The sequence below is a fragment of the Pipistrellus kuhlii genome, unplaced genomic scaffold (genome assembly GCF_014108245.1).
Source record: "Pipistrellus kuhlii isolate mPipKuh1 unplaced genomic scaffold, mPipKuh1.p scaffold_m20_p_1, whole genome shotgun sequence".
NCBI lineage: Eukaryota > Metazoa > Chordata > Mammalia > Chiroptera > Vespertilionidae > Pipistrellus > Pipistrellus kuhlii.
In genome coordinates this window covers 29706697-29722174 of record NW_023425404.1, presented here as the reverse complement: position 1 = coordinate 29722174, position 15478 = coordinate 29706697, and the positions used below count along the sequence as shown (strand labels likewise).

Below are 15478 nucleotides of genomic sequence, written 5' to 3'. Positions count from 1 at the left end.
TGAATTTTGAACTGGGGCATGGGAATAGGAGAAAGGTTGGAAATGATAAAAGATATTATTGGAGCAATTAATAAAATTTAAATATGCATTGTGGATTAAAAAATAGTATTATATCACTGATAAATATCCTGATCTTTATAATTGTATTGTGGTTATATAAGAGATGATAGGAGAAATTTCAGGAAAAGAGAGCATGATGTTTTCAACTCATTCTCAAGTAATTCAGAAAAAAATGCACATATAGAGTATAGTACAACAAATGGGGCAAAATAGATACAATCAATAATTCTGAGTTTCTTGCACTATTTTTCTAATTTTTCATAAGTTTGAAATTATAACAAAATGTAAATTTACAAACACATACACAAAAAAATAAATTTCCTTACTGTTAAAAATATTTTCTTTTTATAGCTTGAAATGACATTTAAAGCAGATAATTTGATATGACCTGTCTTATTACTGTGTTGAAATAAAAACAGACATTTCCTGAACACCCTCTACTACCTAATTTCTGTTTGCTAATTACCAGACACCCAGGCAGGCTCTGCTTCCTTGCAACAAGGTGAGTTATATAACAGTTTTCTGTTATAAATGATCATACTGAGAACCAAAGTATCTTTCCCAAGTCACACAGTAATGACAGAGGGAATTCAAACCCAGATCTGTTTGATTCCAAATTTTTGCCGTTATGTATTATGCTTGCTCACTTTAAAAATGTAGTCTAAATTTTTGAAAATAAAAATTATTTGCCATTATTTCACACTTGCAGTACAAAGAATTCCTAAATGTCCTTCACACAAGATCACACATCTGTTAACATTTACTACTTTGGCTTTATCCTTCTTTCTCTTTCCATAAACACATTTTTTGCTGAACTTTTTTCCCCCTTCAGATAAGTTACAAGCCTAATGCCCTTTTGCTCCTAAGTATTTTGGTGTACATTTCTTAAAGAAAAAGAACAACTTCTTATATAATCACAGTACAATGATCAAAATCAGGACATTCACAGTGAAATAATATTGAGATTATCAACTGTCCAAGCAGTCTTTTTACATAAAAGAAAATCCCAAAGCACAACTGTAATCAGTTTTGATGTCTCTTTGGTCTCCTTTAATCAGGAACATTTCCTATATACTATATATATATATATATATATATATATATATATATATATATATATATATATGTAAATTGATTTCAGAGAGGACAGGATAGGGAGAGAGAGAGAGATAGAAACATTAATGATGAAAGAAATTATTGATTGGCTGCCTCCTGCACACCCCAAAATGGGGATTGAGCCCACAACTCAGGCATGAGCCCTGATCGGGAATCAAACCATGACTCCTGGTTCATAGTTCGATGAACAACCATTGAGCAATACTGGCTGGGTCACTTCCTGTGACCTCAGTTCATAATATCTAGCTGTATGTACTCCTACATGCTAATATTTTATTGACTTTTTAAAAAAATATATATTTTATTGATTTTGTACAGAGAGGAAGGGAGAGAGATACAGAGTTAGGAACATCAATGAGAGAGAATCACTGATCAGCTACCTCTTGCACACCCCCTACTGGGGATATGCCCACAACCAAGGTACATGCCCTTGACCAGAATCAAACCCGGGACCCTTCAGTCCTCAAGCCGACGCTCTATCCATTGAGCCAAACCAGTTTTGGCTACATGCTAATATTTTAAATAAGAACTCTATTAACCTGCTTAAGTGTTGTAGGTACCTACACTATTTAATATCTAAGTCATATTTTTTGTTGTTTTTAATCCTTACATGAGGATATTTCCCATTGACCTTTAGAGAGAGTGGAATGGAGGGGAAAAGAAAAACATCGATGTGAGATACAGACACATTGATTGGTTGCCTTGGATACACATCCCAACCAGGGCCGGATAGAGCCTGCAACCAAGGTTCAGGTCCTTGACCAAAATCGAACCAGGGACCCTTCTAGTCCGCTGCTCTATCCACTGAGGGAAACCACCTAGGCGCTAAGTCATATTTTAAAGTAACAACCTCAGTTCATAATATCTAGCTGTATGTACTCTAGGGCTGCCAACTCACTCAAATTAGGGTATATGGTATAACCAAGTACATTTAATGTCTTTGTATTTTATAAACCTTTCCATTCAGTGGCTCAATAAACAATTTGTTGCTGTTTCTAAGGATCATAAAAATCCCTTCCCAAAGTATTTTATTGGAGATGTATATAAAAGTTCAGAAATTTTACCTTTTGTATCAGGATGTATCCAGGATGTTGCACAATTAATTTTCAAAGGGCATCCATCAAAAACTTTGGAAAAACATGCTCCCATCTTATTTATAAAGAAAAAAATGTTGATTTATTTGATAAATAATTTTGTATATTCTTAGAAAATGGCTAAGATTATTATGAAATGTTAAATTGACTCTTATTTACATATACTTATAGCTTCATTACAAAACAAGATTCATATTTCTATGTTATTTAACCTCTTCTACCAATAGGGTCTCATAATCTTTCCTGTGTAATCCATATTTTAGGGCAAAAATATCAAATTTATTAAAACATCTACTCATGTTAAAAATTTTAAGTCACTGCTTATTTTTAGGACTAACAATAATGTGAAACAATGGATGATTTTACTGAGTAATCATTGTGCTATAACTCTTTAATAGACTAATATTTATACTATATGTTAGACTTTTACTAAATAAAAAGTACAATTTATAAAGCATCCTATTCATATGGTAGGTTCTAGTGAAAGACCCAAGAACAAGCATTAACAAAAGAGTCTGTTTTTTTTTCCATTATGCATAGTTCAATGTGAAAATGGTTTCATTTGTAGAAAAATATTTAACCCATATAAGAGGACACAGTACTATTAATATTATCACATTAAAATTAAATTGGCCTTTATAGGCTAATCTGAGACCCAACTGCCCATATTTATAAAAAGTGAAACTCCAAATTCTATCCAACTCACTCAAATTAGGGTATATGGTATACCCAAATACATTTAATGTCTTTGTATTTTATAAACCTTTCAATGGCTCAATAAACAATTTGTTGCTGCCTCTAAGGAGATAAAAACTGGAAAGTAATTTATATAAAAATATTCCTTACCAGCACTTTTGGAGTGGGTGGGAGGCCATTGATGACCGGTTTCTGGGGTTAAAAAAAAAAATTAATACTGTAAGACCTCTTAAGCCTTAAAAAAACTTTATAAATTTTGAAATTTAGTTATTTAAATTCTTCAATTTAATAGACTATGCCCCTTATATGATAAATACAGCATTAGTTACAACTAATAACCAAGTGCCTGTTATACCTACAGGGAACTCTCTCTTGTCCTTTTTTCGTGGGAGCTGTGGTACTTGTGCTGATCCTTCTGTATTTTCACTGATCAGTTTTGAAATACCATCACCATTTCCTAAAAAGAATCATGGTTAAAAGTTGAAGAACCATGCAAATAAGTACTTTCCTTAAAAAACAACTTTCCCTCCCCCGCCACTATGTTTTTTTCAGTTTTACAGCTTACATTCAGGTGTACAACATAGTGGTTAAACAAGTACATACTTCACAAAGTGGTCGCCCCACTCCCCCATATCACAAGTACCCACTTGGCACCACATTTAGTTATTATAGTATTACTGACAATATTCTCTATGCTGTATTTTATATGCCTGTGACTATTTTATTACCAGCCATTTGTACTCTTCATCCCTTCGCCTTTTTCATCTAGCCTTCCAAATCACTCCTCACCTCTGGCAATGTCAATCTGCTCTCTATATCTATGAACCTGCTTTTATTTTGTTTGTTCATTTGTTTTTGTTTTTTAGATTACATATATAAGTGAAATTATATGGTATTTGTCTTTTTCTGATTTATTTCACTTAGCATAATATTGGATAGTCCTTTATTGGGAAATATTCTCTGCCAGACAGGTTAAGGTATTTTTCGTTCCTTTCTCTGGATTCTATACAGGTAGCATAGCATCTTTAGCAGTGATCTAAATGCATGAAAACAACAAATGTCTTTTCATATGCGAGAAAAACAAAATCTGATCTATTGATGCTGACATTCAAGGCCTTTCATAATTGAACTTCATTCTATCTTTTTGGTCCAATCTCTCAGTATATATCCTTTAGAAGTTCACATTTCTACCATATTAGACTGTATTTCCAATATATTAAAATTTTCATGCTTCAGTACATTTGTTTATTCTTTCTTGCTCTCCAAGAATGCCTGCCAGCACTGGCTCCACCTACTGAAGGCTCACCAAGCCCTTAAATACTTTGCAAGGGCCCACTTCCTCTCCCTATCCTCATCTCTCTTAGATATGTCTCATTCTCTATTACATATAGTTAATTACTATAGAAGACACTTATACAAACTGTCTTGCCTAATGTTATGTGTACATAACTTCAAAGGTATAACTTCTACTATAGATCCTGAACTGCTGGATAGTAGAACATCCAATCATCTTTCTAGATCCTCCAATATTTAGTGATGAATCAAATTAGAGTTGAGTTGGACTGAATCTATGTAAATATTAAAATCCCATGTGGAATTTTAAAAAATTTCACAAAGATTTAAAGACTAATAAAATTGACTAAAGAAAAAAGACATTCTTTAAAACATGATCAAAATGGCTTTCTTTTCAATTGTCACTTTCATTTATATGCCCAGATCTTAATATCTAGCTGTATGTACTCCAGGGCTGCCAATACTGTTAGCCATACCAATAGAGGAAGTCTCAGCTACAGGAACACAACTTGGGCTACTCTGTCTTCTGAGAACTTGGGGAGCTCTGTTTTCTGAGTCAGGGCAACGTTTTATAGTTGATGATTTTTCTTCATCTAGAAGGTTGTCTTCATGGTAACTGTTTATTCTTGGCTAGTGACAGTAAGATACAAAAGTACTTTAATAAATTTGAATATAAAACAGTAATACTTCATTATCATTATGTATCAAAGACTTTAGGGGGAGGAGGACATGCCTATTTTTCTTTCTTCTATAGAGTTCAATTCACTGAACTAAATATAAGCAAAGTAAGCAAGAGTTGAGTTACTGTCTCAACATAGCCATAAATTTGCCATGTGATTTTTAATCAACCATAGCTTAAAGTTGATAAAATTTTTATAACTAATAAAGGTATATAAATAAGGCATAAAATATTTAATATCTAGAAACAAGCAAGAAAATGATTTAATGAAGTATGACTTTACTGAAATGTCAAATTGTAGTAATAAAGCAGGAATGTAATGATTCCTCTCCATGCAGCCAAGTATTTTTTCAAGTGAGTAATAATCTACTTTTGCCTTTTTCTAATAGCTATTAAAATTTTATATTTCTTCTGAAATCTTCTTTAACATATACTTTACATCTCCATACCACTTCTCAAACAAAACTGCATCTAAAATATATTTAAAAAATTTTTGAACAAATTCAATAACATTATTTTAAAATTTTAATTACTTTCTTAATTATACAGATTATTATTTAAAATCTATCAACAGCTCACCTTAGGAGGAAGGGGAGGTGGTATTGCCCGTTTTGAGGTTGATCTAATATAAAAAGAAAAATGCAATTTAGATGATGATAAATTATCATAACAGATACACTATTAAATGTGATTTAAAATCCATTTATATTTAGGGAACAGAAAATACAATTAGATCATGGTACATAGTATTTTAAAAATCTGTAAGAAAACCTAAGATCTCATTCTGTGAAACTGTATTAGTATAACAACAATAACAACAACAAAACAAACAAACAAACAAAAAGACAACAACACAGAGATTTTTATACACTGAATAAAAGGCTTTTTTACTTTAGAGTTATGGTTAGCAACATTTAATACATAATAAAAACTAAATTAAACATAGTAGGAAAACCCACAGCCAGAATCTTAAGAGTTGAAACCCACAGTGAATAACAGTTTCAAATGGCCATAGCAAGTCCTTTGCTGCTCTAATTGGGGTAAACAGATCAGCAACATTAGCATCACCTAGAAACTTTTATAAATGCACTTCCTAGCCCAATGAATCAGAATCTGCATTTTAACAAGATCTACAGTGAGCATCCAGGCACATCAAAGATTGAGAATCACGATCTAGCCTACTGGTCCCATACACTTAACTACAATCACTACAATCAATTGGAAAGCTTTCAGGATTCTTAAATTCCAGTCCCAAAGACTGTGTTCAATAGGCAGGGTTGGCAAACTTTTCCTGTAAAGGGCAGACAGTAAATGCTGTAGGCTTTCCAAACCATACAGTGGTCACAACTACTTAACTCTTTTGCTGTATCATGAAAGCAGCCATAGATAATAAATAAACAAATGAGCATGGTGATGTTCCAATAAACATTCATCTATGGACACTGAAACTTCACATAATTTTAGAATATAACAAAATATCACTGTTTTATTTTTTTCAATCATTAAAATATGTAAATGCCATTCTAGTTTGTGGGCTGTACAAAAAATAGGCAGTGGGTCAAATGTGGATTATAAACCAGTTTACCAACCCTAGATTATAGGTCTAATTTGGGAGCCCAGGGATCTGCATTTCAAAAAGCTCTCTAGGTACTGCAATGCATAAACGGGTTTGAAACAAATCACCTAGGCTATCCCTATCAATTACTGTGGGAAGACAGGTCTAGAATATGAAGTAACTATATTGTAGAGATGAAAATGGGACTTTTTGACTTCAACTATAGTATTTTTTTTCTCCCAGGATGTCTTGTGGTTCATCTTTCAATATATTAACATTACATATACTATGTTCTAATTTAAAGTACAAAAATAAAAAATCTTAAGAATCTACACATAATGCATTTTGGTAATAAAAACAAGTCAGAAATTTTACAATGAGACGAAGCCTCGTACAACTTTTTCAAAAATGAAAATGAAAGCTTATTAGGATAAATCAAATAAAATAAAGTTTTATATTAGTGAACAACTTACTTTCCAGTATTTGCACCATCAAAAAAAGGATTCCATTGCAGCACAAAGTTTGGGTCTGATGATACTCCCTGTGGAAGTAAAAATTGAGTTTAAAATGTTAGCTTAAAACAGATACTAATCATTTTATTTGATTCAAAAAATCATTTAGTTCATGATTGTTGATCATCTTGGCTTTCAATCAATTTTTTAATCTCCAGCTAGATTAACTGTCATTTGATTTGACGTATTTAGGTCAATGACTCATCAGTTGGCTAAAACTTAGAAAGTCCATAAACATATCGAATAATATATATAGCTTCAAGTATAACAAGCTCTCTACCAAGCTCATTTGGTCAGAAGTAAAACAGAAAAATCAAAACTTTGAATCATTTGCATCACTACTCCATTAGCACTGAGAACTAAACATCAGACCATCATTAATTTATTGTGCTATTATTTTTTCCTACTAGTACAGACATTGAGAGTTTATTATACAGCAATGTACAGGGTGGGGCAAAAGTAGGTTTAATTGTTCATATGGAAAATAAAACAGTAATTAAATAATACAGTAATTAAGAATAAATTCTGTTTTGTGTACTCACAACTGTAAATCTACTTTTGCCCCATACTGTATATAGTAAGAACACCACTTATAAAGGTTAAGTAAGATGAAGAGGTCCATGAACAGAAGAAAACTATTATTTTATTAATATAAAGTAGGTTAAGATAATAACGAGGCTGACTAATAATATCTTGTTCTATCTACTTTCCTTTCAGATAAGGAAGGAGTTAACTAAAAAGCAATTGCAAAATAAGAGCAATAGTTTAAAAATAACCTATATTAGCAGAAAACTATTAAAAATAGTAATCCAATGCAATATGACAAATCAAAAAGCATCAATAAGAAAAAAAATTCTGAGAGCTTAAAGCTGAGCATCAAAATCCATATACAGTACTTAATAACTTCATGCAAGTTCTTCAAAAGACTCAGAAGGATCCAAATAAATGGTTAAAATGTTATATTACACATTTCACCTTAGGAAAAAAATACACCTAAATGTAGGCTTTTTTGAATTTTAACGTGTAAAGTACACTATCAAAATTAATGCTTAAGAGAACATTACTTTGTTCCATGGCCAAAGTACGCCTAACTACAAGTTTTCTAATTTTAGTGTGTAAAATACTTTAAAGTCATAATTCCTACCATTTCATCCCGTGCCTCTGTTTCTTTTCTCAAAGGAGGTTCAAACTGTAACTTGTCAACTGCAAAATATATAATAGATATTTATAAAATCTATTTTACCGCAAAGTAAGAGAGAAGAGAGAAAAGAAGAAAAGACAAAATCTCTCTTTTCTTTTTAACCATAAGAGTACTCTTACTTTATGCTTACCAAAAGAAAGTAACAATGTGGAATCATCCTAACTACTCTATTAATTCTTGGTCTGAGTCCAAAAATTAATAGAACTTTATGAGTATAAGAGATTTTTAAAAACTAAGAGTAGATAACAAAGGATTTTAAAAGATTTAAAAACATTTTAAGGATGTTCTCTAGGCTGTAGACTCTGAGACAAATTTAAGCTATAACTTTATGGTAGAGGTGAACCACTGACCCCCAAATTACTTAAAATTCTCTAAAAAAAAAAAACAAATCCCACAAGCTCTGCCTGGTTTAGCTCAGTAGATAGAGCCTGCGAACTTTAGAGTCTCAGGTTTGATTACAGTCAAGGGGACATGCAGGAGGCAGCCAATCAATATCTCATTATTGATGTTTCTATCTCTCTCTCCTTTCTTCCTCTCTGAAATCAATAAAGATATTTTTTTTAAAAACCAACAACCCACAAATGATACTTTGTCAAGTTAATATCAAGAAGGCCTTGCTTCACATAACACAAAACCCCAGTTATACAAGAAAAGAAGTATAAATTAAGACTACATTAATCGAATACTATCCAGCTGCAATTGCCCTAGCTGGTTTGGCTCAACGTATAAGAGTGTTGCCTGGGGACTGAGGGATCCCAAGTTCAATTCCAGCCAAGGAATTACAGAAAGCTTTATAATGGTACATCAACCTTGCTACTTTTCTGTCTGGTATCTGAAGCCTAGAGATTTAATTTAGAATTACGTAAGAAGGTAGCATAACAACATTAGAAATCTGGGACTAACAAAGAGATAAAATCTTGAATTACTGGTTTAACTATAAATAGACAGGACTAAAACAACTGATATGGAAGTATATTTCTAACTCCATTGACCTATATTTCTGAAGCTGTATCCAGAAAGCTAGAAATATTTGGGTTTAAGAAAACTGATCTGAAATGCTCATTTGCAATAATTCTAATTAACCTAAATACTTAATACGTTATCTTTCTCCATTATGGTTTATAATTTTATTTATATCTTATTGTACTATAAACTACTTTAAATCTTTTTGAAACAAGTATGCATTTAAATCAATATACCCATACTTAAAACTTCTTTGCAACTCTATTTTCCAAATTACTATGGCTAAAATGACAAATATTGTTGATACAAAACTTTTATCTGTCAATGATTTATTGAATAAAAATCAATTTCCTTTTATTTGTTTATTTAATCCTCACCTGAGGGTATTTTCCCATGATTTTTTAGTGAGAATGGAAGGAAGAGGGAGAGACAGAGAGAGAAACATCGATGTCAGAGTGAAACATCAAGAGACACATCGACTGGTTGCCTCCAGCACACTCAACTCAGACTGGGGATTGCGCCTGGAACCGAGTTATTTGCCCTTGACTGGAACTGAACCTGAGACCCTTCAGTCTGCAGGCTGACTCTCTAACCACCGAGCAAAACTGGCTAGGGCAATTTCCCTTTTTAAAACATGCATTTTAGAAAAGACTCACGTTAGTGTTAATGTTAAACTGCCTAGAAAAACTAAAACCAACCCAAATATCCAACAAAAAGAAACTGTTCAACTATAAAGTTGATAACTCAATGAACAGGTTTATAAAGGCTAGACTAATATGAAGAAAATACTTAAGTAAAATTTTATGTACAATATATTATAAATTCAGCCACCTAAAAACGCATGAAGAAAATTCAGCAAAATATTATCTGTGGGTTGACATAAATGATGTGATTGTAGGCAATGTTGATTTTCTAGTTTTTCCTCTTGCAAATTTTCTGCAATGGACATATATTACTTTTGTAATTAGAAAATGAAAAACTATTTTATTGCAACCTATTATAAACCAGAAAAGCAACCTCTATTTTAGAGGTATTCTGATATGTGAAATTGTGTAGCCTCAACTGGTTTGAGACTTTATTATTCCAAAAAACCACAAGAACACCCAGCTCAACCCTTCAAACCACCAATTGAAAATATATACCAAACACATACAATTTATTTCTGAAGCTGTCCGTTCAGCTCTGGCATTCCTGTTTGTAGATCTAATGGTATGACGAATGATTGCATGGGGCTGTGGATATAAACATACAGTTAAAAATTTTACTTTTCAATTAGTTTATATTCAATATTATTTTTTATTAGTTTCAGATGTACAGTATAGTGGTTAGACAATCATATAATTTACAAAGTATCCACCTGATATTTCAAGTACCCACCTGGAACCATACTTTTTACAATATTATTGACTATACTAGAGGCCCGTTGCAGGAAGATTCCTACAAGAATAGGGCTTTCCTGTGGGCTTCGCTCCCTTCTCTGCTGCCTCGCTCCCTCCCTTCGTTACCACTTTGCTCCCTTCTGCAGTGCTTGGCTTCCTTCTATGCTGTCTTCAGTCTTATATGCCATCTTTGTTGGGTTAATTTGCATACTCACTCCTGATTGGCTTGTGGGCATAGCAGAGGGATGGTCAATTTGCATGGTTCTCTTTTATTAGTGTAGAATCCCTATGCTGTACTTTACACCTCCAAGACTATTTTGTGATGACCAATTTGTAGTTCTTAATGCCTTCACATTTTAAAAAGAGATTTCAATGATAAAGTTCAAAGTTTCTCTTTTTAAATTAAACGTTCACTTATCAACAAACATCACTACCTACTAATAAATTATAGGACAAAAATTTAAAAAATATAATGAACACCAAAGTACTTTAAAAGTTTATTCACTTAGCCCTGGACAGGTAGCTCAGTTGGTTCAAGCATCATCCTGATATGCCAAGGTTGCAGGTTTGATTCCTGGTCGGGGCCCATATAAGAAGCAACCAATGAATGCATAAATAAGTGGAACAAATTGCCCTCCCCTGCTGGCCATCTTGTGGCAGCCATCTTGTGAGGATGTCACGCGAGGGCATTGTGCGAGGGAGTGATGCCACCTAGTCTTTTATTATATATGAGGATATTAGACTGCAAATACTCCTTACCTCAAAGTCATCATCATCTCCTTCAGTGTAATGTGAATGGTTGTCTGGATTGTTCACTTTGTCCAAAAGTTCAACTGCTAGGGCCCTAGAGAGACCTGGCTGTCCTACAAATGTATGCTAAGTGAAAACAAAACAATTTCATGAGTATGCTTTTACATCTATGGCTTACAGAAATGTTATTTGTATTTTTCCATTCAGTATATATCAGAGATAAGTATGTGGGAGCCTACTAGTACAAATAAATTATTAACCATGGAATCCATAATTATATATTATAAAGCTAAATAATCCTATGGAATAAGTTTATGACATTAACATATAAGGCAGTAAAGGTAAAACTGGCTATACCAATGACATTCATTACTCATGTCATTATGCTGATAAAATTACGTTAATGTACAAAGACATACAGTGAAATGATGATATTTAATAGTTTTCTTAGACTGCTATACTCATTGATTTTTTTGTACTATCAAAATATTTAACAAACACATATACACACAGAGCATTCTATAAATTAACAGAAGAATCAAAGAAAAGCAATTTTAATATTACAGCAATATTTTTAATAGTTTCCTCTATGGCAGTGGTTGGCAAACTACATACAGTTCATGGGCAAAATATGGTGCACTGCCTCTTTGTAAATAAAGTTTTATTGGGTGTTAAAGCCACATCCATTTGTATGTGCTATCTATGGCTGCTTCTGTGTTACAAGAGTAAAATTGAAGAGTTGTGGCAGAGGCTATACAGCCCAAAAGCCTATAATATTTACTGACTCTTTACAGAAAGTTTGCTAACCCCTGCTGTAAGAGATCACTAACATTTTTATTTTAAAAAACCTAAATACTTTTGTTCTAGTGATATACCTAATTGAGACATGACTATAGAAGATTCCCCTATAATTTCAATGACTTACAGTCAGAAGTCTTTCAGCAGTTGGTCTTTTTTTTGGGTTTTTGGTTAGTGCTATTTTGACAAAATTATGGAATGTTGATGACCTTAAAATAAAAGGAAACATGTACAAAATATTTCATTAATGTTAGTTTTTTGGTGGTACTAAATAAAGTTAACTTACAAGTAGTTAAAGTCTGAAACACATGATTTTTCCCCCTTAGGTCTCTTAACTCTATATAAGCTAAAAAAACTAAACCCAAAGCATAGATATTCCTTGATGTTCTGGCCAGTGTCACTTAGTTGGCTGAGCACTGTCCCACGCACCAGAAGGTTGACAGTTAGGTTCCTGGTCAGGGCACATACATGCCCAAGGGGCTCAATCCCCAGTAGGGGGCGTGCAGGAGGCAGCTGATTGATGTTTCCCTTTCACATGGATGCCCCCCCCTCTTTTTCTCCCCCCTTTCTCTCTCCTTCTCTCTCCATTTCCCCCCTCTCTAAAAAAACAAAAACAATGTATATACAAAAGAAGAAAACGTGTTATTATAGTTCCATATCTTAAGTAAAATTCAATTAGTTAACAGAATAGTAATACATGAGCTCTAAAAAATACAGTGAAATGCATAGCTGTATCACTTACAAGATTCATAATCTATTAAACTTAAAAATCAAAATGACCTTTTCTTATTGCCTAATTTATATAGTATGTAAATGTTCTGCTACATCAAAAGAGTTGAATGGTGAGAAGATAGGGTGGGTAATGTAAAAGATTATTTAAAGCCTTTAGGTCATTGAATTTCTTTTCTTTTTCTTTTTTTAATATATTTTATTGATTTTTCACAGAGAGGAAGAGAGAGGGATAGAGAGTTAGAAACATCGATAGAGAGAATCATCGATCAGCTGCCTCTTGCACACCCCCTACTGGGGATGTGCCTGCAACCAAGGTACATGCCCTTGACCGGAATCGAACCCGGGACCTTTCAGTCCGCAGGCCGATGCTCTATTCACTGAGCCAAACCGGTCCCGGCTAAAAGGTCATTGAATTTCTTAGAAACAAGGGCAAAGAAGGAGTGATTTTAGCAAGCAGAAGAGTTCCTGCCACCTGAGTTGATGAAGCAGGGAAAATGACATAAATTAAATGAATCATGCTTGGATTATTAATAGCAAAGATGAATATTTGCACCATAGCCAAAATTCTATTGGAAGAGGGGTTGGGCAAGAACCAAAGCGAATAACCTTACTTATTACCAGCAAACACACAGCATTTCTCTTCAGAAAAATCAAATTACTGCATTACATTTGGTGATTTGTGGAAAAGATAGCATGGAGTTACATAGTATCTGAGACTGGCAAAGGTATCCAATGGTAATGACTCCTCTGGATTCTGTGAATTCAGTGGTTATAGCTAATAGTTATTCATTCCTGAATGAATATTCAGTGCCTCCTGCCATAAACCCTTCCAGTTTTAATTGCTTAGGAACTTGAGGTGATAAGGAATAGGAAGAAACCTGTGTCAATACAAAAGAATACAGCTAGCAGAATATAAACCTTTTTGGAGAACAGGACTCTCAGAATCTGAAATAAGATATGAACATACAGAATTTGAGGGGGGCCCATGAACCATAAAAGAGACCCATGTAAATCTAGATGAAAAAATAACTGAATTTAAGAACTTGGAAACTTATTTGCATACTTTTAAAAAATTAAATGTATGGAAAGACATTATTAGGTAAACAATTTTCAATTTTTATCATCCAATTGAAGATGTCCTTATGAAATATAAGAATATTCAAACTGCTTTACTTTGCATAAGAAAGAAGGTATTAGAATGAAAATATGTAATAACCTTTTCTTTTTGGAGGGAAGGGGAGGAAGAAGGGAACAGAGAGAGAGAAATATACCTATGCAAGAGAGAGACATTGAATGGTTGCCTCCCACACGCTGGGGATCAAATTTGCAACCAAGTACGTGCCCTTGACCAGAAATCAAATCCAAGACTCTTTGGTTCTCAGGCCAACACTCTAACCACTGGGACACAGGCCAGGGCAGTGATAACCTTTTAGAATAGTAGGGAAGGAAGATAGATAAAAGTAATTAAAGATTAATTTAAGGGTCATGATATCTGGGAAAACTTTTCATATCTCTTCCACAAAAGTCACCAAGTAATTAATGAAAGTACAGAGTAAAAATGAGATTTTTCAAAGTCAATTTATTTATTTCAAATCTTTTCCTCACCACATCCCTTTCCCAAAAATGCCAAAACATAAGAACATGGTCAGAATTTTTTAAGAGAGCAACATATTATAAAGGAACACTGACCAGAAAAACCTAGTGCCTTACCACAGCTCTGTTTGTAAAGTAGATGTGTAACTTTAGGTAACTGTTGTTTAATGCTTCTGGGCTTCAGTTTCATTATCCATAAAATCAAGAACTAAACCTGTAACCCTTTCAAATGTAAAACTCTATAAATCTCTATATTATTTAACTTACCATTTTGTTTTGTCCTTTAGTTTTGGGGGCTGAAAATTACTTTTGGACATTAAGAAGAGGGCCCTGAAATAAAAACTTCAGTTAAAGAGCAATACCAAAATACTTTAATTACTACATCTAATAATCAGATTAATATTCTTTAATAAATTTATACAAGATTACTACAGAGGTAGACACTGATGAAACTAGTATAAAATATGGAAATTAACTTTTTTTATATTTTGGAAAACTATGGAAAATTTCCCCTGGCTAGAGAAAGGATCTTTAAATTTCAAACAAATTCTTATTCACATAGCAAAGCTACCAAATATTAGAGAAGAGTTTTTGATCATACTGGCAGATAAATAACTGGTATTTTATCTTAGGTAAAAATCTATATAAATTGTATATCATCCTGTCACACACACCTAACATTAGGTTTTATGTCTAACTGAAGATTTGTCTATATAATTATTTTGTATCTATAGGCAAATCATGTTGACTTCACAGTCTGTTTCCCTTTTAGGCCAATAATTTTCCACACCCTCTCATTATGAATGATACAGAAGTCAACCTACAAGAGAACTTTCTTTATCAGCGAGTCTACCTGTGACCCATTTTCTATGTTTTCAATGGACTAAAAGGGTTGAAGAATAAAGGATTTAAGAAGAAAGTTCTAAAATGCTCTATTTCCCTAATTCCTATAAAACCCCTTCCAGGCTTCTAAGCAAACTCTTTAGCCTTTTTTTTTTTTTTTTTTTTTTAATATTAAAGATATTTTCTCATTTTAAAAGCTAAACAGTGGTCGGCA

General features: G+C 33.0%; 1 protein-coding gene across 15 annotated transcripts in view; it reads right to left on the bottom strand.

Moving 5' to 3' along the window:
* Positions 1-15478, bottom strand: part of MAP4K5 (mitogen-activated protein kinase kinase kinase kinase 5) — a 94124-nt gene that overhangs the window by 25882 nt on the left and 52764 nt on the right. For 14 of the 15 annotated variants that reach the window (XR_006741448.1, XR_006741455.1, XR_006741452.1 and 11 more), the window contains 11 exons: positions 14689-14751; positions 12224-12305; positions 11308-11424; positions 10323-10401; positions 8150-8208; positions 6967-7034; positions 5518-5560; positions 4736-4889; positions 3326-3423; positions 3117-3158; positions 2241-2325 (listed from right to left, as the gene is read on the bottom strand). Coding sequence is in view for 5 of the 15 variants with exons in the window: in XM_045580938.1 (XP_045436894.1) it covers positions 2241-2325; positions 3117-3158; positions 3326-3423; positions 4736-4889; positions 5518-5560; positions 6967-7034; positions 8150-8208; positions 10323-10401; positions 11308-11424; positions 12224-12305; positions 14689-14751 (890 nt within the window). In the remaining 10 variants the exon portion in view is untranslated. The remainder of the gene's footprint in view (positions 1-2240; positions 2326-3116; positions 3159-3325; positions 3424-4735; positions 4890-5517; positions 5561-6966; positions 7035-8149; positions 8209-10322; positions 10402-11307; positions 11425-12223; positions 12306-14688; positions 14752-15478) is intronic. The other variant, XR_006741451.1, reaches the window with a different exon arrangement.